The following is a 27,201-nucleotide window of genomic DNA, read 5'->3' as shown; positions in this document are numbered from 1 at the left end:
TTTCTTCCAGGTGTCTAAGACCCTGATATCTAGCAATCAATGAATGGATTTTCGGATCACGCAATGATAGTGCTTGCGGTTGAGTTAGGGAAAGTTTTAGTTCATCCCAGGTGCTGTGTTCTAAATAAACAATATTTACAAGAAAAGTGGGTGCTATTCTGAAAAACAGAGATAAAAGAATATCTGGCAATAAATTACAGGACTGCTCCCTCCCATATTGTTTGGGATTCTTTAAAGGCATACATTTGTGAGTTGGGGATAGGTAAAGATAATAAAGTAGAAAACCAAACCTTAGAACGGTTCTTTAGCATTTTGAGAAAACTGCAATAGGTCAAATGATATGGCACGGCTTCAGCAAAACTAATTTCAGTTACAGCGCTAAGTATAGATGGCTCCAACACCACTGCATGTCTCAACCTCTGGCTGTGACATTGGCAATGGACTATGTCAGGGGCTGCTACAGTGTCTGCTGAGTAGAAGTAAATGACATCTCAAAAACCCTCAAAAGAAGCTTAGCTGGTCCATTCCCAATGCTCTGCCATGCTGAGTGACACACAGTATAGAAAACAGTGATAGATGGAATACTTAAATTAATCTTAGCCACTAGTAATCACTCGGGCTGCATCCCAATCCATTGTTTTTTTGCACGAGTCGATGTCAACCCTAGTTTGGACCCAGCCAAAAACAAGTCAGCCTTGACCCTGCTCCAATTGGAACAGTTCAGCCTGAACTGCCAAGCCAGGTCTTTACTGATCCAGAACACAGGCAAGTGATTGGCTCATCACCCAGGTTCAGCCTGGTTCCAGTGACACAGTATGCACGGGACTCACGTCTGGGCATACGCATCCCACTCACATGCAGAGTGGCCTATGAAGGATTCCCCAGTGATAAAGCTGGTTCATATATCCTAGAGGTAGCTCTTATCACGTGTGAGGGCATTGCCAGCAGCAAGCAAGCATTTGCTGCATAGTTCTCATCGCCCATTTATGGCATGTGTTGATGGTTGCCTGGTGGTGGATAATGAAGTATTCTGAAATGATGCTCTGCTCTTTGGTTCATAGCGTTCACTTGCCCTTATCTCGAGGAGGGCACCCTGAACCTTATTTTGTTGACATTTTGATAGTAGATAGGATGGGATCAATTATGGGGTCATCCTATATCATCTCCACTTAGTTGTGTGTTTTCTTAAAGTTAGAGCCTAAAGGGATTATTCCATGCATATTCATTAATGAACAATGTATTCTTACTTTCTCAAACGTTTAATTCACAGGTGATTCCCAATGCCCCACTTGGCACAGACGCACACTATGGATCAGCGGAGGGCTTCATATAATTGCTGTCCTTGCTATCGCAGGATTTGGTGTTTGGGGTAAGTACTGAACTTTTGAGAGTTTTTGATCGCCGATTCACTAGGGATGGTTTTGTCATTTGTGAGCTCCATTCAATAATTCAAGGTCACACACTAGCATGATTATATTGTATGATTCTCATCCATGACTAACAAAGAGCACCTGTTATTGATGAGCGAGGAAAAGTAGCAAATAACGTCTAACAGCTGAAAATATTTGACATTTTCCATGCCTTAGATATATTAATTTGTAACTTCATGTTCTGACCAGAGATATTTACTGCAGTTTGTTTACAAGTGGGAGTCCCTTGCTGGTGGTGCATCAATCAGCTATCTGGTCTTTACTGAAGAATTGGCAGTCTAAATATTTGGAGGTCTGGGAAAAGGAGTCCCATAAAGAAACATCTTTAAAATCATGGCTAATTAGAGGCACTGATGAGGGATAAGGCAGCCAAAGCTGATGCACCAGGACACACACAAGAAAACCAGTGAAATAAAGGATATCTCGGATAGATTAACTCTTGCTACCAAATGGTCTACCATTATATATAGGGCCTGATTTAGAGTTTGGTGGACAGTATGCCATCACAATTGTGATGGGTTTTTCATCCTCCCTTTTGCAAGTGGAATAAATCCAAACTCTAACTCAGGCCCTTAATCATCATTTAGGCCCTTATAATCCAAACTCTAATACTATAGAGATTTGCTAATTAAATTAGAATGGGAAGGAAGGAAAGGACTCATATTAATTACCAAACATAAATCCCAAGTCTCCATTTGTGATCCAGAAAGGGAATAGGCTTGGATTATTAGATCTTTGCTCTCTGTACCCAGGTGCCATGCCTAACCAATCAATCAACAATAATTTTTCAGATACTGTCCTACCTCCTAGAAACTGTGTATTGCAGTTTATATAATGGAAAATAGCTGGCATCAGAAAATAGTTAGTAATTGAATTTGATTTAGCAAATGTTCATATGCTTACAGGATTCATGGTGCACTGATGACTTAAGAATGTCTAATTTTACTTCATAAAATAAACAGCTGAGTATAAAAAAAAATAAGGATATTACAGGATTAGAGATTGCTTTGCACCTCACATTTTTTATTCTGGGTGATACAGTAGAGTGCTACACCTAGCAGAAAACGTATTAGCAAATTGCTGGTAGGTGCCCGTCTGACAATAGCACATTGGTGGAGATCCCAGACCATGCCCACTTCACAACTTGGTGGACCAAAGTTTATCTATATATGCTATGGAAAACATATGGCATTGGTAAGGGACAGGGTTCCACTATTTGAAATGATCAAGACCCCATTCATTTTGTACTTCTATAAATGGACAAGGGAAGATTGACTTGGGTCCAGAATTAATTTTGAAAAATGTTCTGTACACCTGGTGTTTGCAACCCAAGCTTCTCTGAGGATTTGGTGGGTGCCAAAGGCACTTAGCAATATGGGGTGGGTTGTATGGGTTGGTATTTGGGAAAATGAGGACTCCTAGGAATTGACTAATATATATTTAGTAAAATAAAGCCTATAAGCACCATCTGGGAATGGGTGGTAGAGGAATTCAAAAGATTGATAGAGGATCTGGAACGCCTATATTATTTTATCTTTAGGTACTTAATCTGGAACGTTCTTATTGATCATTTGACATCATTAGATGTAGTAATAATTTTCATTTTTATCACACTAGCAGCCTGTACGTGTTATTTTGTTTAGTGATTGGACTTCTGTTTTTGCAATACATTGATATTATTGAGGGAAACCTCTGATGCATATAACCACTTCAAACACAGTATTAGCTTCTGAAATCCATTTAGGACATCCCCAGTCTGACACAAAAAAAAATACTCAAAAATGTTTGTCTCCCAAGTAAACAATACCACATAACTGATAAGCTTCAGGCACCTCTACATGAAATATGCGGTATTGTAATAACTGCTCAAAGTAGATATCATTGTTTTTTGCTGGCTTTAATGCAAACAGAAAAAAGGGTAGTCTTGACCTGGGAGAGATGACTTATTGGCAGTTCCAACTCAAGTGATACACCCAAATGAGCATGCCTGAGAGGGTAGAGCACTCATAGCTTCTTCAACAAGATGTCACTAAAGACCTTAATGGAATGTTCACACTTTATAGTTATGCCAATGCACAGAGCAGTGTAAGACAGCTGATGCATAACATTTCTGTTTTCTGTCTAAGTCAGAGTTCCTAATAGCAAAATAGGGCAGAAAGAGACAACCAGTAAATACTCATGGCACTTAACTGAGCTTCATAGTATTCATAGTTCAGTCAATTACAGTACACAGACATTGCTAGATGCCATCAATTGGACACTACCATGATAATTTGGACTTTCTCACCAATTTACTATGGATGAATCTCAGCATCAGTTAGGTGTGTCTAAATCTAAACCTGCATTTTATTTCTGGTTTTCATGTGCTACTCTGTGGTATAAACATCCGGCGGCTGTATTACACACCCTCAGTGATCCCAATTTTACTACAAATGCGAAGACGGATACAAGCCTGGATCTCGAATTTCAGTTTAGGGGCAAGACTGTAAACGTTTTGGTGAATATTCATTTATCAAAATATCTGTACAGGAGAAATGTAGGCGGGGAGTAAATAATCAGAAACACTAAAAGAGTCAATGCCTCAAATCATTAAAGATAGTCTGTAAAAAATGAAACTTGGCACCTAGCTGTAAATTATCAAGAATCAAGGAAATACTTGGCTAAATCTGTTGGGAAATACAATAATCAAAGATTATAGATAATGTTGGGTATTAATCAGCTATGATTCTATCCCATAGAAAAGAAATGTTCACTTTTTTATATGCTTCAAAATGAGAAAAGCATATTGCAAATAACTCTAACAGCTCTAGCACTGACAACATAACGTCTACCGTATGGACAGGAGCCTAGAACTGCTCATAGCCAAGTATGGTTTGTAACCAAATTGTCCCAGGACAAAATGGTGCTCCCTTTGATCTGCCCAGGAAGGCTCTGGTATTTTGACCCTCAGTTTTAACTCCATCATTTAAAAGCATCTTTAACTGAGGATTGATAGTTTCAGCATTGAAGGGAGGATACACTATTGTGTGAGCCCGGTATCTATAATTTTGTAGCATGTGATGTGCTGAAGGAAAGTTGGTTTCAATGTACTTCCTAGATCATTTTGAGGCACGAGCACAGGAGAGGACACATTTTAGCACACTTGATTTTGTCAAGCTTTCAAATGTAATTGCATCATGGACTGTCTTTTAATCATCATTGAAACCAACCAAGTGATTTTTTTTATAATTATGCCTTGTATACTATGACATGACTCTACCTTCAACATATTAGTAGGTAGGTTGTAGTGCAGAATTCACCAATGTGAGAATTGAACCAGAGCGACCAACCTTCTCTGTTCAACTTCATTAAGACACTTGGGTCAAGATCAAACTATACAATAGAGCATGACCTTTGCCCAAGATTTGCTTGGACAAGGATCTGAAACAGAAATGTGTCCTTGCTCTCAGTTATTTTGTCTAAAAAGCTTCTCTGCCATTTTGCTCCAGGTGTACCAGGGTAGTTAATAAGCAGGCTGAAGAATGAAAGGAAAAGAGAGATTCAGGAACAGAAGGAAAAATTGCACAATTCTGGAGGACCTCAAGAAAAGAGGCAACTAGGCACTACACTTCAGTTGGAAATTAATATGTAAAAAAGTGCTCTTAAGCCCCAGATTCTGCTTTGTATTTGTCTCACAGGAGGAAAAGCTGTTTGACAGACATCCACATAGAGATCCCTGAGATACATCAGCTATCGGTGAAATGCTGGCACTGACCTCTTTCCTTCCTAGCAACTTAATGTTAGCCGTCTACTCATGAATTGCGTGCTCATTGTGTACAACACAGGACACAATGCCACCTAAACATGCAAAATGTGATCAATGAAGAATGTAATGCCACTTTTTTTTACTGAAGTAGTTGTGAGCACCGAAGGGACTACAGTGGAAAAATATAGGGCTGCATTCCTATAGTCTACTAGAGGCACATACCCATGTTGATTCATTAGAACATTGGAATGTTGACCGCGCCATTGAAGACAATGGAGTGCTCTGGGATACCAATGGCTGGTAGAAGCCCGGAGCATCAACATTCCAATGTTTATTCTCAGTTTTGCTGTGTAGAAGGGACTTCTAGAGCCCGAGGGGATTTCAACCCCCTCAGGCTCCATGAGGGCTTTGTTTTACAAATTACAACATTCTATCTTCTAGGGGTGGAATGTTTGAATAGCCCTAGAGCCCTCTGTAGCGGGCTCTACTGGCCATTAAAAGCCAGCTTCCCTGTTAAAGGCCCTCGTCTTCGGCTTGGGCCTTTAACGCTGGAGCAGATACTTAATGTCCTGTGGACCCCACTATGTCAGGCTCCAAAGCTATAGTAGCAATGTGTTATCTAATTCTATACTCAACTCAGGACTAGACATTTCAAGGAAAAGCTTAAATGTAAAAAATAAAGTAGATGCCAGTTACCCTTAGTTGATTTTAAATTAGGCTATGGCAGCATGAACGTTTTTCCTAAAGGTACTGTCAAGACCTCTTTTCACAGTAGTCTCCTTAAAGAGTTATCAATGAAATGTACCAACTGAAAACCCCACCACAGAATAGCTGCTAGGCTCAGTACAAGTGTACTCACCATACCCATTTCTAAATGCCGAGCCGCTAAAGGTAGAGTCCAGGAAAGACCAATTAGCAGTAATAAAAACCTTTATAATACATAAAGATCTTTTTAAATGTAGGATTGAACCTAATAGTGTTGCTGACTGTGAGAGTCTTTCCTTCTCCGTCTCACTCTCTCAGCTCAATCTATATCCCGGTACTCATCTACCGCCCCCCCAGGTGGACAAGGGTTCTTTTACAGATCACTACTGGAGGTAGCAGCTACACTAGTAAGCACCACCTCTAATGTTGTACTCCTGGGGGACTTTAATCTTCATTTTGATAATCTCGAAATCACTGATGTATCAGATCTGATTAAGGACCTTTCAGCAGTTCAACTTCTACAAAAAGTCACAAGACCTACCCATAGACTAGGACATTTACTTGACCCAGTTTTCACTAATTTTAATAATCTATCAGTGGGTGACCTATTTCCCTTCCATGGTCTGATCACTTCTTAATACCCATTCATGTCCTCTCTTTGCCCCCAGTCCCAGCTGCTAAAAAGTTCACCAAACGAGTCAGGCCTTGGGCTAAACTAGAAGCAGTAGTCCGGTCTTCTGCCTTAGAAAATTCAGAACCAGAACACAACGGGAAAAAGCCTTAGCAGCCAAGGTGTTATTCTGGCTTCTAATTCCCCCAGAGAGATCTTCCATGTTGCAAAGGGTCTCTTAGAACCCCCTAGATCTGATACTTCTCATATGGCCTCCTCTACACAATGCAATGAACTTGCAGAATTCTTTCCACAAAAAATTTCAAATATCTATTCGGCCTTTCCTAGCTCACCTTGCCCTAGTGATCTTATCACCACAGGCATGCTTTTGCACTGCCCAGATCCTGCACTTAAAAATTTCCCCCACTCTCGCTGGTTAGATTATTGGAAATTCTTACTCAAATTAAGTCAGCTCTCCATTGGACCCTGCACCCTCGCAAGTATTACTTAAAGAAGGAAAAATTATACTACCCCACATGCTCAGACTTATGAATCTATCGATGGCTATCAGCTCAATCCCAGCACCCTGGAAGCATGCCATGGTGAAGGCCTTATTAAAGAAACCTAACTTAGACTCAGGCGATTTATGCAACTATCGTCCTATTTCTTTACTCCCTGTGATTATCAAGGCTCTAGAGAAGCATGTGAACTTAACCATCTCTGAATACCTGGAATCCCCCAACCTTTTACACACCACCCAAAACCTCTTCAGACCCTGTCATGGCACGGAAACCTCCCTACTCTCTGTGGTGGAGGAATCAAAATTGATCCTTGACTGAGGGTGAGCAGTGGCCATCATTCTCCTTGACCTGAGCTCTGCCTTTGAAACGGTGTATTTTAAAACCCTTGTGGAGAGACTTAGGAGGAAAGGCATCTCAGGTGAGGCACTTAAAAGGATTGAATTCTCTTTAGAGAAGAGAACCTTCCAGGTTTTCTCAGGGGAACTCTCATCCACAGTTCTGGAGATTAGCTGTGGCGTCCCTCAGGGATCCTTCCTGAGCCCCACATTATTTAATGTCTACATGCAGCTATTAGCCGACATTGTGCTACCACATAGGATAAAGATTGTCACCTACGCAGACGGCACCAAGTTGGTCATCTCGCTTAATGGCCCAAGCAATTCTCTTTCAGACCTTTAAACTTGCTTAAGGAAGGTGGCCTTCTGGATGGAACATTCCTGCCTAAAGAAGAATGGCGGAAAAACAGAGTTAATGATCTTAGGTAACACCCCGGGCCTTGACCTGAAACAAATCTTGCCCAGTTGTCTCAAGCCTGGTCCTCTTCCAAAGACCAAGATAAAAAGCCTGGGCATCTGGCTAGACAGCTCCCTTAAATTCGATGACCAAGCTGTAAAAGTCACAGGTGCATGTTTTGGGATCATGCAACTTCTCCGCAAGATTCTTTCCCTTCTCCCAATGAGTGCCAGGAGGACCTTGATACAGGCCCTGGTCCTATCTCGTTTGGATTATGGAAACTCTTTATATCTGGGAGCACCCATAGCAACCCTGAGGAAACTCCAGATTGCACAGAATTGTGCAACTAGACTACTGATGGGTGTACAAAAAAAATAACTCTGCCAAACAATCCCTCAGAACCCTCCACTGGTTACCGGTTGCGGCGAGAGTTAAATTTGAGGCCTTTTGTATAGCCCATAGGACCTACTCGGGTCTGGGTTCGGTCATTATCAGACCTCTCATTACTCCCTACCAACCAAGAAAATTCCTTCGCTCCTCCAAACACCATCTGGCAGCCACATTGAAAATAAAAAGGTCGAGAAGTGGAGGCAGATCATTTACTTACAATATAGCCAAACTTTGGAACTCACTGCCCCCCCTTATCCGTGGCGAATCCTTCCATCTTACATTCCAGAAATCGCTCAACATATGGTTATTCAATCAATTTACTTAACAATCATATTGCTTTCTGGTTAGTCGCAAGCGCTGGGACGCCCCCGGGTAGCTACGCGCTATATAAAAATCCAATAATAATAATAATAAATAATAAGGCATAGAGAAAGCGGGGCAGAATTGTTAAACAATATAGCTGAAAAAGAAAGAAGAGCCCATAGCCATGAACTTTATGAAATAAACTTAGCCCAGTAGCTTGGTTCATGGCTTTGGTGTGCTCATTGGCTTATATGATAACTCTCGGATAAATTAGAACTGAAGTATTTTCCTCCATGTAAGTATTACGGCCTTATTTATGGCACATTTACTTACCTTCATAGTTCATATTTGCTTAACTTTCGAGTGTATACATTTATATTCATTATGGTAAAATAAAGTTTATTAATATTTTTGATAATGTGCTTCTATATTCAAATATTCATAAATATGATAGAGATAAGCATGATTATTTTGAAGAAATATGGAAGTGAATTCTCAGGCTTTCATTCCAACCCTACTTCATGAATAAATAGATAATTGTTTTCAAATTTAGGTTGAAAAATAGTAGACAAAACATCTCTACAACTCTTTTGTAGAGAGAAATACTTTGTATGTTCCTGTCAAGCACGGAAATGACAAACAGTCTGCATCAAGTCTGTCACCTAGCCCAACTCATTTAGGAACACAACACAACAGATACACATACTATCAGTGCCTTAGAGGGTAGGCAGCAGACGTGAGCAACACAACAATGTTCAGGTACACATAGGTGCCACCTGGAAAATTCTTATTTATTGCAAGATTTTGGTGCTAATGTAGCAATTAGAAGACATGAAAGAAGTGATTCCATAAAATGTTGTCAAGTTTTTATATTGTCTCAATAGATTTTACTTTCTGAGTCTTCATTACAATCACCATAGTTTATAGACTTCAATTACACCTTTACATATATTCTTCACTAAACCAAGATTATAATATTTTGATCAAACCATTAAAAATAATAGAGTTGATTTATTTTTTATGTGTACCTTTTGGAAGAAAGGTTACCAGCAACTCAGTAAGAATATAAGTGATATGTGTGGCATTCTCTGGTAGGATGTGATTACACAATTCATATTGCAGGGGCGGTCTGTTGGGTACCTCCACTGAACACACACAAGTGCGTTTACCAAAATGTAATAATACAGAGATAACTGTAATTTTTGTACTTCCTCCCTTAGGTCAGATAGGAAACCCTTGCTCTGCTGCAGGGGTTTATAGGCTTTATCGTTAAAAGGACTCCCCATTACTTGATTGAATATCAAATTGCAATCTGAGGCTGTATTAAATGGCAGCTGTGACAGTACAAATAGGGGTACATTTTAAAGGAACACTGAAACAGTGTTTGACTTCCCAAGGATTTCCCTTCACATGGAATAAACTAATTGTAGTGGTCTCAGCCAGTCCAGCTGGGCCAATTGAAATATTTGACTCATGTGTACAATTTCAACCAGTTGAGGATGCTACTGGACACTATCCCACATGCAAGCCAGCACCAATACCAACATGACATACCGCAAATGGCCACCAGGAGCTTCCCCTAATTTATCAAGAACTTTCATTATGACTTTATGGGAAATAAATGGCCAGTATTAGTGAGTTATGCAAAGTAACCTTATCCACAATTTAAATGTAGATCAAATAGGACAGTAATTGTTAGAATTAGGGAATGTAAATTGACAGCATAGACAGTATAATGTACAGACAGTGTGGACTAATGTTGGGACTTGCAAATGGTCCTCTTGTACAGACAGTCGGTTCTAATACTATAAATGCAGTAATTGTGAAAAATACCCATGAAACAACATTCCATTCTGGATTGCTCATAAAGTTAATCAGTTGGTCTATCCTCACAGAGCACCTGCAGACAAGCACAGAATATTGTGTTTGTGTCTTCCACCAGGCATGGTATGAACTATAAAAGAGTGTACTTCCTGACAAAGTATGTTTGGGGGAATAAATACCACTATGCAGGGAACACCCTCTATAGCGGTAATACCCGATGTTCTGAAACAATTACAAAAGGAACATGGAGCTGATCTGGCAGTTGATTTGTGCATGAAGTTAATGTGTAATTCTGATGCAGTCTCTTCAACATCTTTTATAAATGTCTGGAGGGAAGTGGTTTTGTTGGTCATATGCTAGCATCATGCTACTGTGCTGTTGAATGAGAGTGAACGATCTTGAAATATTTTGGAAACCTATAGATCCATAGGTCAAGATAACTTGGGTACTCATCCTTCAAAACCACAACTCAATCCTAAGGCTGATATGGAGGAAACATTGAAAGAAAAATCTCCAATCAGGAAGCATAAACAGTAGATTACACCAAAAACAAAGACTGGGCATTCACCACTGGAGGGATACAAAGTGTGTGGTTATAATGTGGTATCAATATACTCACAGCCATTCTTCCTGTTCTTCACAGGACTCCAGGGGTAGTAGATGCAACAAAAAGATGAAAGGAGCTATCAGTGCAGTGTAAAAAAAATTGGACTACTAGTAAATCACAATCCTTGCCAGTGCGAACTGGTAAAGTCACCAAATTAACCTGTGTTGAATCCTTTGTAACTTGGAACAAAGCACCCAGTCTTTACTCAGTGGTAATCTGTAAAGTATGTATGCAGTACTCAAACTGTCACAAAAGTGAAAACACAACACAAGAACAACCCCAAAGCAATTTTGAAAAAATTGAGTACAATTTCCTAAATAAAATTACACCAAAAGGTAACAAATCCAATAAGTAATACTTAACACAGTGCCTCTAAGTTAAGTCTGACAGCTTTTGCGCTGAGCTACCAGAGGCTAAGCATAGGTTAATTTAGTGACTTTTGTGGTTCACACTGACAATGATTGTGGTTGTTGCATGAGTAGAGTTAACACCTCCTCAAATAATAACCCAGTTTCTTACAAGAAGCAATCCACATTTCACTGCAGGTACACTGTAATGTAACACTGGAGCCTGCCAAAAAGGCCCTTTTCATTTTGGCAGAAAAAAGACAACTTTCTAGATGTTTTTTAAAAAAAAATAGTAATATAAAATCTGACTTGGCAATGGATTACTATTAAAATAAGTCCTTGATTAATTTTCTAGCTGCTCCCAAATTGAAATTAAGTACTATAAGTTGTTATTGTGTAACCATTGTTATCCTAGGGCATATCCAACCTTGCTACAGTGAAAAACGACTTTGGGGTATTTTTGCTGCCAGGACAAGTAGAACATTAAATATACATATCCTACATTTTAAACACCAAGCACCTTAGGGGTGAGACATAAGTATTAACAAGCATTTGCAATGGAATAGGTTTCTCATTTGTGAGAGTTAAATCAATTGGCGTGAATGACAACTTTTTTTACCTATGTAGTATGTTACAAAACGTATATAGAAGCAGTGTGATGAAAATGGGCCACAGAAGAACGGAGGGGGAAGCAGCCCATCTATTCCACTCTCCTGCCTTTTCTCGAAATATCTGGAGTTGTACTGGAGACAACGAGACAGGCAGTTATGACTAACATACTGGAGAACACAACATGGCAGTTTCCTTTTTTTAATCCACAGGAGTTACTTATTGAATGTGATAGAGTTGACATGAGTTACTACACAAGATCACATGGATGGAAATAAAAACAAGGATTGGAAAAGCCAAAAAGTTTCACCTTTGAGAGGTGGCAGCTGAATTTGGGCTCTGCCAATGTTTGTTGTTGCACAACAATGGCAAAGAGAAAATATAGGTCAAAATGGTGGACCCTAACATGACGACACATATGCACTCACATATCACAAAGTATGACCGTATGACCGTATGCATCATGGGGCGGGGGGGGGGGGGCATTTTTTCACCAGCATACTTGCATGTGCACCACCACACATGCACACATGTGACATGATGCATAGTTTTTAATGTATCCTTCCAAGCTGATGGACAGTCATCTTTGAGCAGTAAATTAATAAAATAAAAAGCACACAAAGGTGATTACAGAGAAAGGAGCAACTCTGGAACAAATTGAAGCAGCCAGCCCGCTGAAAATAAAATGCATATAAAGCAGGTGGGGTGAGAGGGTGAGCAACTAATTGCAGCGGAGCAGCAGCAGGGAGCAACACTGGGAAGGGAGGGGCGGATAAGCAATGGGGGAAATTCTGGGAGGAACAGCGGGGTATATTATCTAGGACTGGTGTTAAAATTAACACAAGAACATGGGCTTCTATGGGAATTAACAAGGGCGTAATATCAAGCCCATTATCGCCATTTTATCAGCAGTTTCCTGCCGATAAAACGGCGACAATTTTAACACCGGTCCTTGATAATTTGCCTCAGTGTTTGCAAGAAAGAAAGGATAGCATGCCTGCAGCTGCCATACAGACCCCAAAAGCGCACATGTCTGCCTCCCACCACCGGCCCACAGAACTGATGTAGTTCACAAGAACTAATCGACAGATAAACGGGGGCTCAAACGCTGTGACACATGTACATTCATTGTGCGAATCAGGCACCAGAACCAGAGACGGACCGGACACATCCTTGTAGGCGGCTGATAGGGTGATCAGTAGGTACCATTCTTCTAGATCCCCCTCCCTCCCAGAATGTGAGCCGGGAAGGTTTGTCAAGGAAGACCATCCTGCAAAACCTGAGAGCATAGTGACAACACAATGCTAGAGTCTACATAACAATAATCCAAGCAATGTCCAGGATTTGAAACAATCAGCCAGATTCATGAAGCTACCAAATAGCGAAAATTTGCGAATCGCATTTTGAGAATCGCAGAATGGTATTCATGAACAAATGCGATGAAAAAAAGCGAATCGCAATCGATCGCAATTGGCGATTGCGATCTTACCGCAATCGCAAAATAATCGCAGAATCGGCAATTTCCCATGCCGAAATTGCGATATCACAAATAGTAATGTCGCAAATAGCGATATCGCAAATTGCGATCTCGCTAACTGCGAGATCGCAAAAACAGGAAGTCGCATTTCGAGCCCACTGATGACATCACAACCAGGAAGTAGGCTCACCACACCCACAAACAGAACACAGAGCCAGGGAGTGGCAGCAGGAAACTGAGGAGCACCAAAAGCAACACTCTGCAGCACCCCAGCCTGAAGGAAAGTGTTCAAAGATGTCCCAGGATGCAGCAGGGAGCAGTGGGCAGGAGAGGAAGAGGAAACTAAAATTTTCTGAAGCTGAATTGGAGCACCTAATTGAGGGGGTGTGCAAGGACTATGGCAAGCTATTTGGTAAAGACTCCCGGAGGGTGCCAGAGCCCGAGAAGCGCAGGATCTGGCAGCGCATCCGCGCAAAGGTCAATTCTGTCGGTGTCACCCAGCGCTCCATTGACGACATCAAAAAGCGCTGGTACGACCTGAGAGGACGTTCCAAGGAGCGGATTGCTGTGAGGCTTGGGGATCAACTGGGCACCGGTGGAGGGGAACCTGTAGCCACACCTAACACCCCATTGGAGGACCTGATTGAGGACACCATTGCGCCAGCAGCCTGCATGGGGGTCCTTCAGCTGGACTCTTCTTGACCCAGCCAACAACAAACTGAAGGTAAGTGCAATGCGACAGCGACCCAGTCCCCTAACAATGCCCTTAAGTCCTGAGCTAGCAACATGACATCCCCAACAATGCAGACCATGCTCACCAAAAAAGCCCAATTGCATTGTGGTAGTTGTAGTGTAATCATTTGCCCGCAGTCAGCCCAACACTGCCAGAGCACTCAATGCAAAGTCAAACCAAAAGCCAGTCAGGGAAAGCAAGGCTGCATGCATGTATCAACATTGCCTGCGCAAGATACATAACTTTAATCATGCACCCTTTCACATTACAGGTGCAGGTGATCAAGCCAGCACAGACAGCGAGGCGCTACACATCGCTGAGAGCCAGGAGGACACTGAGGGTGAGGGCCAGTCCTCCCAACAACCCGGCACATCACAGCCACCAGCAGTGCAGCCACCACCACCAACACCACCACCACCACCAGTGCCGACAGGGCCACCCCTGCAGCTACTGCAGTGCACCCACCACCACCAACACCACCACCACCCCGTGCCGACAGGGCCCCCCCTGCAGCCACAGCAGTGGTACAGGCTCCACCACCAGCGCCTCAGAGGCAGACGAGGCGCACACCTGGTGCCAGGTCACAGACCAGCGCACTGAGGCGCCAGCAGCGCCAGGGCCCAGCAGGCACCGCCAGGGCACTTGAAACACCCGACCCAGGCCTGGCCATCGAACGCCGCATGCTGGCGGTGCATCGCACGCAGGCGCGCCACATGGCAGCAATGCTTGCACAGATGCAGGCAAACGGCCAACATATTGCCCAGATGACAGCAGCATTGAAGGAAAACAACCAGCTGCTTGTATCCCAGCAGGACATGATCCGTCGACGCCACCGCCAACTACTGGCCCGCCTATCAGCCTACACTAGGTCAAATCATGTGGTTGGCAATGCCACATCTCAGCTGGCACGACGGTCACTTGCCATGCAGGCCCAGATGGTGCAGTGTTGCCAGGATGTAGCCAGGTCACTCGATCTACTCACCGCAGCTGTGCTTGGCAGACAGGCCACTGGCCAGGAAGAAGCAGAGGGGGCTGACGACGCAAGTGAGGCTGCGTCGACCAACAGCAGCGCCTCCTTACCACCGTTGCCTGCACCTCGCCGCAGCAGCAGGCCAACATCAGGAAGTAGGGCCAACACCGTCCCTCAGGATGCGGAGAGACGACTTGGGGCGTCTCGTCGTCACCATCGTTGAGGACTGTAACACTCAGAGGGAGGCCATGCAGTCAACCCCTGCAAACCCCCAACCCCAGCATGGGGAGGTATGGAGCAATACTCTCTCCATCAGACAATTTAACACTTAAAGGCCAATTTATTGTGATGTAACATTAAAGAAGAATGGTCAAACTTGATACACACTCATGTCATTATTACATTCGTCATGCATGGGTGCAGTGTTGTGATAGTGGAATGTGTGCACTAGAAACAGTTTCTAGTGATGTGGTTGCGGCTCTGTGTCCTTCAGCAGGATCTTGTCCGCGTGCATGACGTACATGTGGAGGTGGCCGGTTGTCACCTCCAGACTCACTGCCAGATATCTCCACTAGTATCCTGCGCTTGGTAGCAATGTTGTGGAGTATTGCACACACGGCCACGATGCGGCAGCAGACCTCAGGTGTGTATTTGATGGCCCCACCAGTCTTGTGCATTATGCGGAAACGGCTCTTCAATAGGCCAAATGTCCTCTCTATGCTATTTCTTGTCCGTATGTGTGCAGCATTGTAACGCCGTTGCTGCGGTGTGGCTGGGTTGAGGTATGGGGTGAGGAGGTACTCACGTAGAACGTAGGCGCTGTCATCTGCGGGTAATGAGCACAGGGTGAGTGCCTATTCTGCGCAGATACATGATGAAAGTATAGTATATGGGGACATGTGTACTTACCCAGTAGGTGTCCTTCGCCAAAGTCTCCCCTTGCCAGTCGTGTGTGAATGCCGCTGTGCCGGAAGATGAAGGAGTCATGTGTGCTGCCCGGATATTGTGCCACTATGTCCGTGATGATATTCTTGGCGTTGCACACCATCTGGATATTGAGGGAGTGGTAGGATTTGTGGTTGCGGTACATGTATTCAGTTTGTGCTGGTGGGCAGATGTGGATATGGGTACAGTCAATGCATCCAATTACATGCGGAAAATGTGCAATGTTGTAGAATTTCAGCTTGGTGTCATTTAAGTCCTGCTGGGTGGTTGGGAATGAAATGTAGTGGTGTAGCCTGGTCAGCATTGCATCCAGAAAACTACTGAGGTAGCGGAACATGGTGGGCTAGGATATGCCCCCAGCGACAGCAACTATCCCCTGGAAGCTTCCGGAAACCAGTAGGTGCAGGCAGCACAATACCTGTACATGGGTGGGGACGGCATTGGTTCTCCTTGTTGGATGCTGCAGCAGGGGGTCTAGGTCCTGGATCAGCTTAATGATCATTGGACCACTTAGCCGGTACGTGGCATAGATTTGCTCCCTGGTTTGGCCCAGAAGGGTGACCCGCTGCCGGAATATCCGCTCCTTGATCCTACGCCTGTTCTGTGCTGCTCGCTGCAGCCTACGCCGCCTGACCACCATGTAGAGTCCTGGCATTGTGAGAGTCCACAGTCTCCAGCTGCATGTCTTTAAGTGTGTTTGGTCAGGCCAGCACCTGTATGCAGTTAACTTAAATGTTTTTATTTTTTTTTATTTGCTGGTTACCACCTGGTTTGAGTACTCCTTAAATTGCGTGTCGCTAATAGCGATTTTCGTGTTTTTCGCAAACTGCGATTTTTCTTGAATGCCAATAGCGAATATTTAGCGACTTCGCAACTGTTTTCGCAGAATCATTGGTTTCTCGCTATTTCCGAATCGCAAATTGGCAGGTTTCAGGATTCTGCGATTTTATTTGCGATTTCGCAATTTTTATTTAGCGATTACGCACTTTTGCGATTTTCTCTTTCATGAATAGCTTTTACTCAATTTGCGATCGAAATTGCAAATTCGCAGCAATTGCGATCACAAATTAGCTTCATGAATCTATCTGCCTGTGTCTTAAAGCTGAAATGTTGTGTTTTGACTCTATCCTGCTGCTGAACTCCAAAGCAAACAGCTAGGGGGAAGGGGTAGCAGCAAGAGGCCTGGGTATTCTAATCAAAAAGTACTATTTTTTTTTTTTTAATACCACTCATTTAGAAAAGGGAGAAGATGAGGGGGGTGGTCAACATAGACAATGTGAAGGTGCGGGAGCAAGGTCAACAGGACAATGTGCGACACTCAAAGATAGTAGCAGAACTTGGAACATAAGCAAGAAACTCTTATAAGAAGACAGGAAAAAAAGAAAGTAGTGCGCCGATACTATATACAGTTATGGGTGAAATAATCCATGTAACAGGGTCAGTCTGAAGGCCAGAAACATAACAGCTAAAAATTGGGACAAAGTAAAGCATTTACCTACCAAACCAAAGGAATTTTAAAAGGCAGTCCAAGGAACAAATGAAAGTGGTGGACGTGTGATGGGCGTGGTGAAAGTCATGAGAAAGAGATACAGCAGGTCGATATACAGCTCATTTGTTGCCTTGACTCGACCTAAAAATGTGTTACCCCAGTCAGTCTATGTAAATGTCATTTAGACACTGATCATCTAATCAAATATCACTATAAAACTCCCAGAACATGTGCACTTTTCGTGACCTGGCCCCTGTCCTTGCTCAAATCACTTCCTACAACAGCTCAGCAGGAAGTTGTGGTTTCTCTGTTCATAGTGCCTCGTGTGCCTCAAAGCTCTGAGGGTTGCTGCATGCACACAAGCGAGTGAGTCATAAAGGATACATGCAAAGCACAGCATTAAAACAGCACACAGTTCTGCCATAGTCTGCTCTTATTGGCCAGGCAAACGACTTTTCAACAAGCATTAATGAAAGGAATTGATGGATTAAAGTAAGCGCAATTAAATACAGAGCCTGACTGAGGTACTGTGGGCAGTCAGTCAAGCCCACTGTTAAACACACTGTTTATGCTAAGCCTGCACTTGAGTAGAAAAAAATAATGACTAGCAAAGTAGACTAACTTTATTGGTGGTGGTATCCACAAACACCACTTCCACAATTTTTTTGTATAGTGTGAAAGTGTGGTTAACTGTGCAGGAAACACAGGACCCACAGCACGATGCACACACGCAATCACTCTAAAAAAGAAAAAGGACTGAGGGCAGCCCAATGACCAAACCAGGGCCACAATTTACAAAAGGTTTGCGTATCGGGTTTACATTACTTTTTTAAAGTAGACCCGATACAAAATCTTCTGCTGGGATTTACAATCCAACGCAAATCACAATTTGCATTGGTTGTAACAAAAAGTATTGCAAGGCAGCGTAATGTGTTGCCTTGAGTTACTTTGCTTCAGAGAGGCATTCCATGGGTAGTGCAGGGGCATTTCCACCTACTTGAGGCTGCTGTAAAGTGGAGAAATTTTTTTATTTCTCCTTTTTTCCTCTTCTAATGTGTGCTGCATTCTGCCTTGGTTGGGTATACGAGGACAGAGATGAATCTGTAGTTGGAGAGTGTGGCTAGATCAGAAGATGGTTTCCTTCCTTTGGTGAAGGCTTGGTAGGGGCAAGGGTCAGATGGTGTACCCAAATGGATGGTCTTTATGGTAGCGGCAGTTTCCACAGTGATGACGGTGGTTCACAAGGTCAAAGTTTGTTCTTCAGCCATGATGGAACATGAGTTGCCACAGTGACTGGGTTCAGTTGAGGGTCAAAGTTCCTGTATTTGGAGATGATTTGGTTACAGAAGAATTCCTAGACCTTGTTGCAAAGGTCTTGTGAGGGATGATGTTGCTGGATGCAGCACGAGGCACAATCACATTTTTAATGATGGTGAAGATTTCCCCGCAGCTGTTTGTACTGGAGTTGATGTGGTCTGCAAGAGCTGTGCGCTTGGCTTTCTGTATCTGCTGGTGGCAGCATCTTAGGGTGGATTTGAAGATGTCTTATCTGTGGTGTCTTGAATGGTTCTCCTTTTGCATTCCAGTGCTTGCAGTGTTGTTTCTTCAGCCAGAGTTCATTTGTGCACTACCTGGCCTGAGGTCGGGCCTCAGCCATTGGGTTGTACTTGAGGCAGTCAGAGTGTTCGAACCTGCAGTGATCCAGCTATTGAGGTTCTTGATTGATTTTGGCAAGTTGTTGTTGTGCTCTAGACTACTCTGTCTGGTGTGATAAATGCTATAGGCCTGACATGTTTACTGGAAAAAGTTATATGAGATGTCATAGGTCTAATTTGTTTATATGAAATGTTCCATGAAAGGCGGTAGCTCTAATTTATGTAGTATAGAACATATATGTTAGAGCCAATAGGTCTTTAAGGGTGGATTCATTTAATTATGTAGAACGAAAAATTTCCTAGCTATCGTAACAGAAAGTTTCAATTCTATTATAGACTCGGAGGCAAAGATTATGCCTTCTTTTCTTTACTTTATTTAACAGCAGCCATGTCAAATATCAACAAAACTACTTTTCCCATGGTACATCGGGGAAAAAAAGTACTTCAAAAAATCAATCAGAACACCATTGTCAACCAATCAGCATAGACATAGTCCCATGTAGTCCTTTCTCCTTGTCTTCTTGTCCTCTTTCAAAGCGTGGAGTCAGCCAAAAGAACACCATCAAGTAGCCTGTTTGTTAGCATCGGAACCTGCAAGAATAAGGACAATTGTCACCACAAAAGATCTTCCACTAATAAGAAACCTGTGGAAAGATACCTATCACCAATTAGTCATAAACTGTAAACCAATATAATATCCAAATACATGGTTAAATGTAAGAATTACTTACTCCAATACAGGGAGGGTGATCTCCTTGACGGAATCTCTAGGGTGGGATAATCCTCGCCTCTGAGTCCTTAATAGAATTGAAACCTTCCATTACGATAGCTAGGACATTTTTCATTCTATGTCAGAATTTGAGGTGAGAATTCTGCTAGTTTAAAACTTGTTGATGACCAAATGTGCCATGTTAAGCACCGGTTTGAAATAAACTTTTTAAAGATGGAGCCTGAAGACGAATCTGCCATATTTAGGATATCTTCCAAACAGGCGCCCAAACTGAAAGCGTTAGAAGCCATTGCACCTCTGGCCGAGTGTGCCCCAAAAATCCTGAGATATATCCCGGCTTCTTGCATCACCCATCGAACCCACAAAGCAATAGTGGGAGAAGAGACCACCTTAAAGGGCTTACGGAGAGCAATGAGTAGTTGTCGTTTCTCCGGGTGGACGGAATTCCTCCGTCATCTCCTCATATGCTTTAATGCATCACACTACGCATAGCTTTGGAGCCTCTGGAAACTTGGGATAGGAAATAACTGTTGTGTGGCATTTTGTCCTCCTATGCAATGTAAAAGTGACACCTTTTGGGAAAAAATTTGGCTTGTGATATTCAATGCCTTTACATCAGAGACACAGCAACAGAAAATGAGGCAAAGTAACATAGCCAGTTTGGCTGACAACTCCTTCCTGGAAAGAAAATGGTTAGGTTGTAACGAAAGGAAAAGGTTAAGGACCTGATTGACATCCCAAAGGGATGAATAGCGAGGGTCTGGGGGAAGAGACAGTCTGATACCATGAAGTAATCTGCAGACTAAAGGATGTTCGTCTGCTGCTGCATCATTAATCGGGACATGGCCGGCCGTAATGGCTGATCGGAAGGTATTGATAGATCTGTAGGCTAAGCCTCTCCGAGCCAGATGAGCCAAAAAATTGAGGAATAGACTACATCTGTGTCCAAGGGATTGAGATCCCTTTGCATACACCAACCGGACCATCTGCCCCAAGCGTGCTTGCACCTCTTGACCGTACAATCCGCCCATGCCCTAGACATAAGTACTTCAACCATCTCCAAAAGTCCTGGGATTTCCCAGCGTTTCCGGTAATCCACGATGACATGAGCCACAATGAGTTTTCCTGAAGTGGAGGATGAGGAACTTGGTCTGGACTCTTGAGGAGAGTCGGAAATTGGGGGAGTAGGATTGGAGAATCCCAGGAAAGTTCCAGAAGAACTGGAAACCAGACTTGAGACCTCCAGAGGGGGGTGACCAGAACCACCTCCGCCTCTTGCCCACGGACTTGTGCTGTTCTCTTGTGATCATCGCAAAAGGGGGGAATGCATACCCCTTCTCCCGACTCCAATCTTGGAGGAACGCATCCTTGGCTAAAGCCAGCGGGACCGGTCACCAACTGAAGAAGGGAGGAAGTTGTTGATCCATTCTCGAAGCGAAGAGGTCTATGGAAAACGGCCCCCACCAAAAATTCTAAGTTGCAAACACTTCTGGGTCCAGTTTCCAGAGGATGCATTCCTGAGATTGTGAGATTGGAAGTCTGCCTCCTGGTTCTCACACTCCGGCAAGTATTCCACTATGACTGAGACCTGATGGTCCAGGCAATACGACCAAAAGGCCGCTGCCAGGCCTGATAGAGCATGCGACCGAGTGCCTCCCAAATAATTGATGTAACGGACCACAGACATGTTGTCAATCTTCAAGAAGACACACTATTGAATTGAATCTTTTGTCCAACAACACACTGCGAAAGAACCCGCTAGAAGTTCTAGGCAATTTATGTGTAAGCTTTGTTCTTCTGGTGACCACAAATCTCCTGTGGAAACTGTGCCACTTCTGGCCCCCCCAGCCTGTCCTGCTGGCATCGGACTCTATAACTAAATCTGGTGCTGAACCAAAGATCACTTGGCCATTCCAAGCCTCCATGTGACACTGCCACCACTGGAGCTCTTCTCGAGACTCCTCGGACAGAGACACCTTGTGAAAGTAAGGACAATCCCTGCGGAGGTGGGACACTTTCAGATGTTGAAGGGCCCTATAAGGTAAGGGACCTGGGATGATTGCCTGGATCCACTTGAGCTATCTGTCTGATCGTCACCTGATGCCTGGACAGAGTACATCTCAATTCATGATTAATTTTTGCCACCTTCCAGGACGGAAGACTTAAGGTAGAGGAGGTGGAGTCTATCACGAAACCTAAAAACGTTATTGACTGAGAGGGCGTCAAGGGAGATTTCTTCTCGTTTATCACAAAGCCGAGGCTCTGCAAAAGATTCACTGTCAGATGCAGATGTGAGAGGTGCCTTTGGGAACAAGAGTCCATAAGATGCAGATCGTCTAGATACCACAAAAATCAAGGAGGGGGGAGCTAGTAGAAGCTATGATCCATTCAGCTTCCTTTTAGTCATTCAGAATCAGTGAGAATGGATCACTTGTACCTGTAACCAGGGTTCAATGTGTTCTGTCCGTCAGTACTCTACGGAGTACTTAAAAAACCCTCATTCACGCAGGCAGATAGTTTGGCGGTTTATCTTGATTCTCCGCCTTTGTTATTTAATTGACTGCATCATCATCAGTTCTCTTTCTGTATGCTTCCTCCACCTGAAAAGAATCGCTGGTTTATACAGTAGTGATCAGAAATCGATGGTGAGTGAAAGGTGCTCAAGTGAGGGGAAATGTTAAAAAAGCCTTCCACATACTGCTATAAATAATTTATTCTGCCAGGTGTATTGGAGGTGAATAAAAACGGGGGGGGGGGGGGGTGGTTTGTGCAGTGAGGGATTGAATATGAACCCACCGCACTAACTAACTGTGTCCAATACGTTGGTCAACATGTTTCAGCCCTTGTCTGTGCCCCAGAGTAGGTTCTACGGGCTTTCTTCAGGACCTTAAATGTGAGAAAAGGATGTTGCTCAATTCTGTATGGTTTGTATCAGAGTAAATACTCTGAAGTTAAGGTCAGTGATACCTTGTGAAGTCCCCAGTAGCGCTTCTTCAGGACTCCTGGCAGCGTATTCTCTCGTGTGAAGGGTGCATGACTTGTGCTGATGCTGCTCTCAGGGTCCCAGGACCCTGAGAGCAACGGGCCTGACATGGTCAGTTGTCTGCTAGAATTTTTAATTAAAAAATGTCTCTAAAGTAATTTTAAATATATAGTTGGGCTTTAGGTCAAAGCTCTTCTCCTCCTTTGTAGTTTGTCTGAATGAGTGTAATGCATTCAATTCAGGACAGCATACTGCATGGTACAATGAGTCAGCCCAAGTCAGCCATTGACGGTTGTCACAGGAGTGATGGTATTTGCCTGAGCATATGTTCACATCCACCTGAAAATAAGCTGGCTTCAGTGTAAGAGTTGGTGGGCCTGTCCAAGACTGCTCCGAGGTAGATAAATGCTTTGGAGACTCACATTGGAAAGCTAATCACTCTTGATAATTAGATAAATGAGAGTACTCGGATGATGGTATCAGATATAAATTAGAGCATTTTCTCTTCTCCCATCTATTACTGCATTTCGGTCAACTATCAATCTTTATGGTATGCCATCAAAAGAGCATGAAAAAAACATCAGGCAAACACTCAAAACAGCTCAATTAACCGTAATATCCAAAAAGGAGGATAATCTGTTTTTTGTAAAAAGGAGGCCGATTAAGTATTTATCCCACCCTTTAGCTTGTCCTCCTGCATGGGAGGGCACAAACACTGGTTGTCAACCGTGGGTGTAGAATCAGCACCAGTGATCAGAAGTTGGCTCTGGTTCAAAATCTGCAGAGAGGCTCATGTGTACCTCCACCTAACCCTGACTTTGGGGCATATTATCAACGGCCAGCGATAATTATCTCTGGCCGTGCTTAGCGATAAATTTCTTATCGCAGGCTATCTCTGGAATTTATCGCCCTGGTAGCGCATTATTAGCAACGTGTTTATCCAGGGTTATAAAAATTCCAGATATAGCGAGGTCATCGCTGATTTTGCAGGGAACATCGCTGGTTTTCCAGCGATGTTCCCTGTAAAACAGATATAACCTTGCTGATACGACCCTGTGGTCGTATCAGCATAATCCACCCCCTATGTCAAACATAGGTAAGTCAGGATTTTACCAGACGTTAGATTTTGCGGAAAATGCCCATTTTCGCCAAAATCTAACGTCTGCTAAAATCCTGTGGGCTGGCATGTAAATATTGCGACGTGAACATCAGGGATATTTGCAAGGTACTCCATCCGGGGTACGCCCAGTGACGCCCACTTTGCATCTCATTAGAGATGCAAAGGAAGGGGCTGGGAAAAAGGGTGCTAACATGCGATCATGCATGTCTGCACCCTCTTGTAAATAGGGCGTTAGTTTTATCTCCGTTTTTTTTTTGCTTTTTAAGCCAAAAAAGCGGAGATAAAGCCCTTGTAAATATGCTCCTAAGTACTCCCAAAGTGGATCTGATCACACAGCTTTCCAGAGCCTGTGCTAAGAATCTGCATGGAATAGTCAAGAGTGAAGCACATTTAAATCTTCAGTGCAGAGATGTCAGGCAAGTCCTTAATGATGGCAAAGGTACCATGTTATGTTAAGTTACTTGTGTCACCATTTACAAACCATTTATATACGTTAGACCATAACCAGACTATTTCTGAAAGCTTAATATCTTTAGGGGAATTTTCTTTTTTGTTAAGAAAAAAATCTTTACATATTTGTTATCTCAGTAAATACCATAACTTCCATTTTATAAAGTTTATCAATTCATGTTATTGTTTTTCAATATTGCTTCGCATCTATGTGACTGCTGTACACCAACCCTTCATTCTAAGTGTTCACAGTGCTTCGCCTTTCCTGAGTTCAGTGCATTAAATGTGGCGTTTACCTCTCTTTATTGCCAAAGACCATTAGCAGCAATTTTTAAGGCCACAAGACATGGACATGGGATGATCAGCTACAGGCATTGATTTCAGGAGGCACTGAGACTAGACATATGGCCCAGAGTTAGGACTTGCTCCTAGTGCACTTACCGCAAATAGTTTTGACCATGCTTTGCAGGATCTTTAGTTTATTAAATACTTCATGAAAAACTAAAATAATAAAATGAAAACTTTGTTGCAACAGATACTGGTGTCATGAATTTCATCGGGATATGCTGTAGATCACAGTGGTCCCTTGAGGATGATACATTGACAAATGTAAAGAATTAAGTTGTGCTGGCTTAGTTGCTTCAATAAGCAGCCCCTGGTCTTTGCTAAAGGGAAATATTCTTCATTATATTCTCTTGAAATGTCAGACTCTTCTTTACTGCCTTGCCACATGGATAATTTCTTTATTCTCTAATTGATCGCTTTGCTTCTTACCCTAATCTTCAATTTTATCAGTCTTTAGGTTAAATCGGAAGATCTCAGAAAGTGAATGCAATGTGAACAACAGATCAGGTAAGTTGGGCAATAAGTTTTAGCTTATAATGACAGAATGTACTTTTCCAGCTAAACCATTTATCATTGTTCATTCCTCTTGTAGTTGTTACAACACTGTCAATATTTAGAGTCAGATCTTTGATGCCTGTATCATCAGAACATGGAAATCCTGCTAATTCGTCCAAGGTGTATTGCCAGATCTTACGGAGTCAGGAGAAATTCAGGCCTTAAAGAGTCAGGAGAAATTCAGGCCTTAAAGAGTCAGGAGAAATTCAAATGTAATTTCCACCACAGCTCTTTTTTTCAAAGAAACCTGTGCGTGAGTCAAATCTCTTTGTAGGTCTGGTGTTAATGCAGCTACTATTGTCAGCCAGAACTTAAGTAATGGAAACAAATAATAAATGGAAAGTTACCTGAGTCCACATCGGGTAGGTGAGAGCACTAGTTGCCATAGTTGCCCCTTTCCAGCCATCAACGCTGTGCACCATATATCACCATCCAGGGAGCTAGTTGTTGAGTGTAGCACAAAGGCTGCCGAGCCAATCACAGCATGTACATGCATTTTTGCTTTTTTATCTCCTCTCCAGCATTGTTCACAGCACGGCATGAACACAGTCAGCTCTTGTTTGATTAATGGTTATGTGCCCCAAGCAATGTGAGCGGGTCGCAGAGAAGAGGTGACAGTGATTGCCACTGAAACCAGCCCTTGTCCCAGCTTGTTACAATTTATATCTGCCATGTTGTAGGATGTCATTGGAAATCTCTATCAATCAATCAACCAGGCGTTTGTTAAGCGCGACTACTCACCTGTAGTGGTCTCAAGGCACAGGGGGTTAGCAGGCTCCATTCCATCAAGGGGGGTTCTGTCGAAGACCTACCTAGAAAGAATTGTCCTTAATGATCCTGGAAACATTATAGTGGCTTATGAGAGACACACAGCCAGCCCTCCAAGCAGCATGTAGCACTCAGAAAGCCAGCTTTGGACGTGTGTGTTGCATCAGGGAAACATGTTTAGATCTGGATGCTTATTTGTAATCCAGAACTAGATCTTCCGCTGTCTGAGATAAGGGCAACTGGAAGCCACACTGTCCCCACACACTGTAATATGTGGTATGCAAGTACCATTGAGAAGCTCCCACATTCCCAGGAGGGAACAGCCAAAGACATAAAAAAACCTCCTTCACAATGAAGTCTTCAAGAGGTTGGAGAAATACAGGAGTTGGGAATCCGAGGCAGCAAGTCCAGGGATCAAAAAGTGAGGACCAGTAAATGGAGGGAGAGAGGAAATAAGTGAAGGAACACAACTTTGTTGTGACACACTCTCTAAACAGACTGTGGCCTTTGAGTAGTAAAAGAACAGAAAAAGTAAATTACATCAACATCACATGACAGGAAACAATATTAGATTAGGAAAGTCAGGAAGAAACCAAGGAAGGAACAGCCATGATGGAAAGGAAAAGAGAACTAAAACCTGAAGTGGACCAGCTCTGGAGTTGCCTTAATAGGTAGCTGCAAACCCTCTATTAGATATTTGCCATTTTGGACTTAAAGAGAGAAGGAACAGCAGCCAGGAGCGTGAGGGGTACAGGCCCAGGTCAAAAGGCTCGCTCAGTCCACAGCGGTGGGCTTTGTATGGTGTCTTTAGAGTCCCAGAATCCATGAGACTCACAAAGTACTGTGGCTCTCTGGTACCGAGGTGGCCGTGAAGCTATGGAATCAGCAGTATACCCCTCTCTTGAGGCCCCATGTGTGTCCAGAAAGGCCCAAAAAACTTGATGAATTAGTCTTAGAGCATGGATTGAAGAGTCAGGTGCCTCAGAACACTCACTAGTGGTGTGGTCTAAGATGATGGTCGAGCTTTGCTGAACTCCTGCAATCACTCAATTAATCCCATCATCTGTAAGAATAAGCCTGAGACAACACACAGATTTGGCATAAGGGACACCCCTGTCCATCCAGTTGCCATTAGTTGTGGGGAGGGTGTGAATGTAT

At 43.1% G+C, this 27,201-nt stretch overlaps 1 protein-coding gene across 1 annotated transcript in view; it reads left to right on the top strand.

Moving 5' to 3' along the window:
* The window catches only part of LOC147700914 (killer cell lectin-like receptor subfamily B member 1B allele A), a 382,529-nt gene that overhangs the window by 10,131 nt on the left and 345,197 nt on the right, over positions 1–27,201 (top strand). Inside the window, exons 2-3 of the mRNA XM_086929771.1 lie at positions 1,271–1,369; positions 25,171–25,227. Coding sequence (XP_086785897.1) covers positions 1,271–1,369; positions 25,171–25,227 — 156 coding nt within the window. The remainder of the gene's footprint in view (positions 1–1,270; positions 1,370–25,170; positions 25,228–27,201) is intronic.

This window comes from Lissotriton vulgaris, chromosome 7 (genome assembly GCF_964263255.1).
Source record: "Lissotriton vulgaris chromosome 7, aLisVul1.2, whole genome shotgun sequence".
NCBI classification, from domain to species: Eukaryota; Metazoa; Chordata; class Amphibia; order Caudata; family Salamandridae; genus Lissotriton; species Lissotriton vulgaris.
This window is presented reverse-complemented; position numbering and strand designations above follow the sequence as displayed.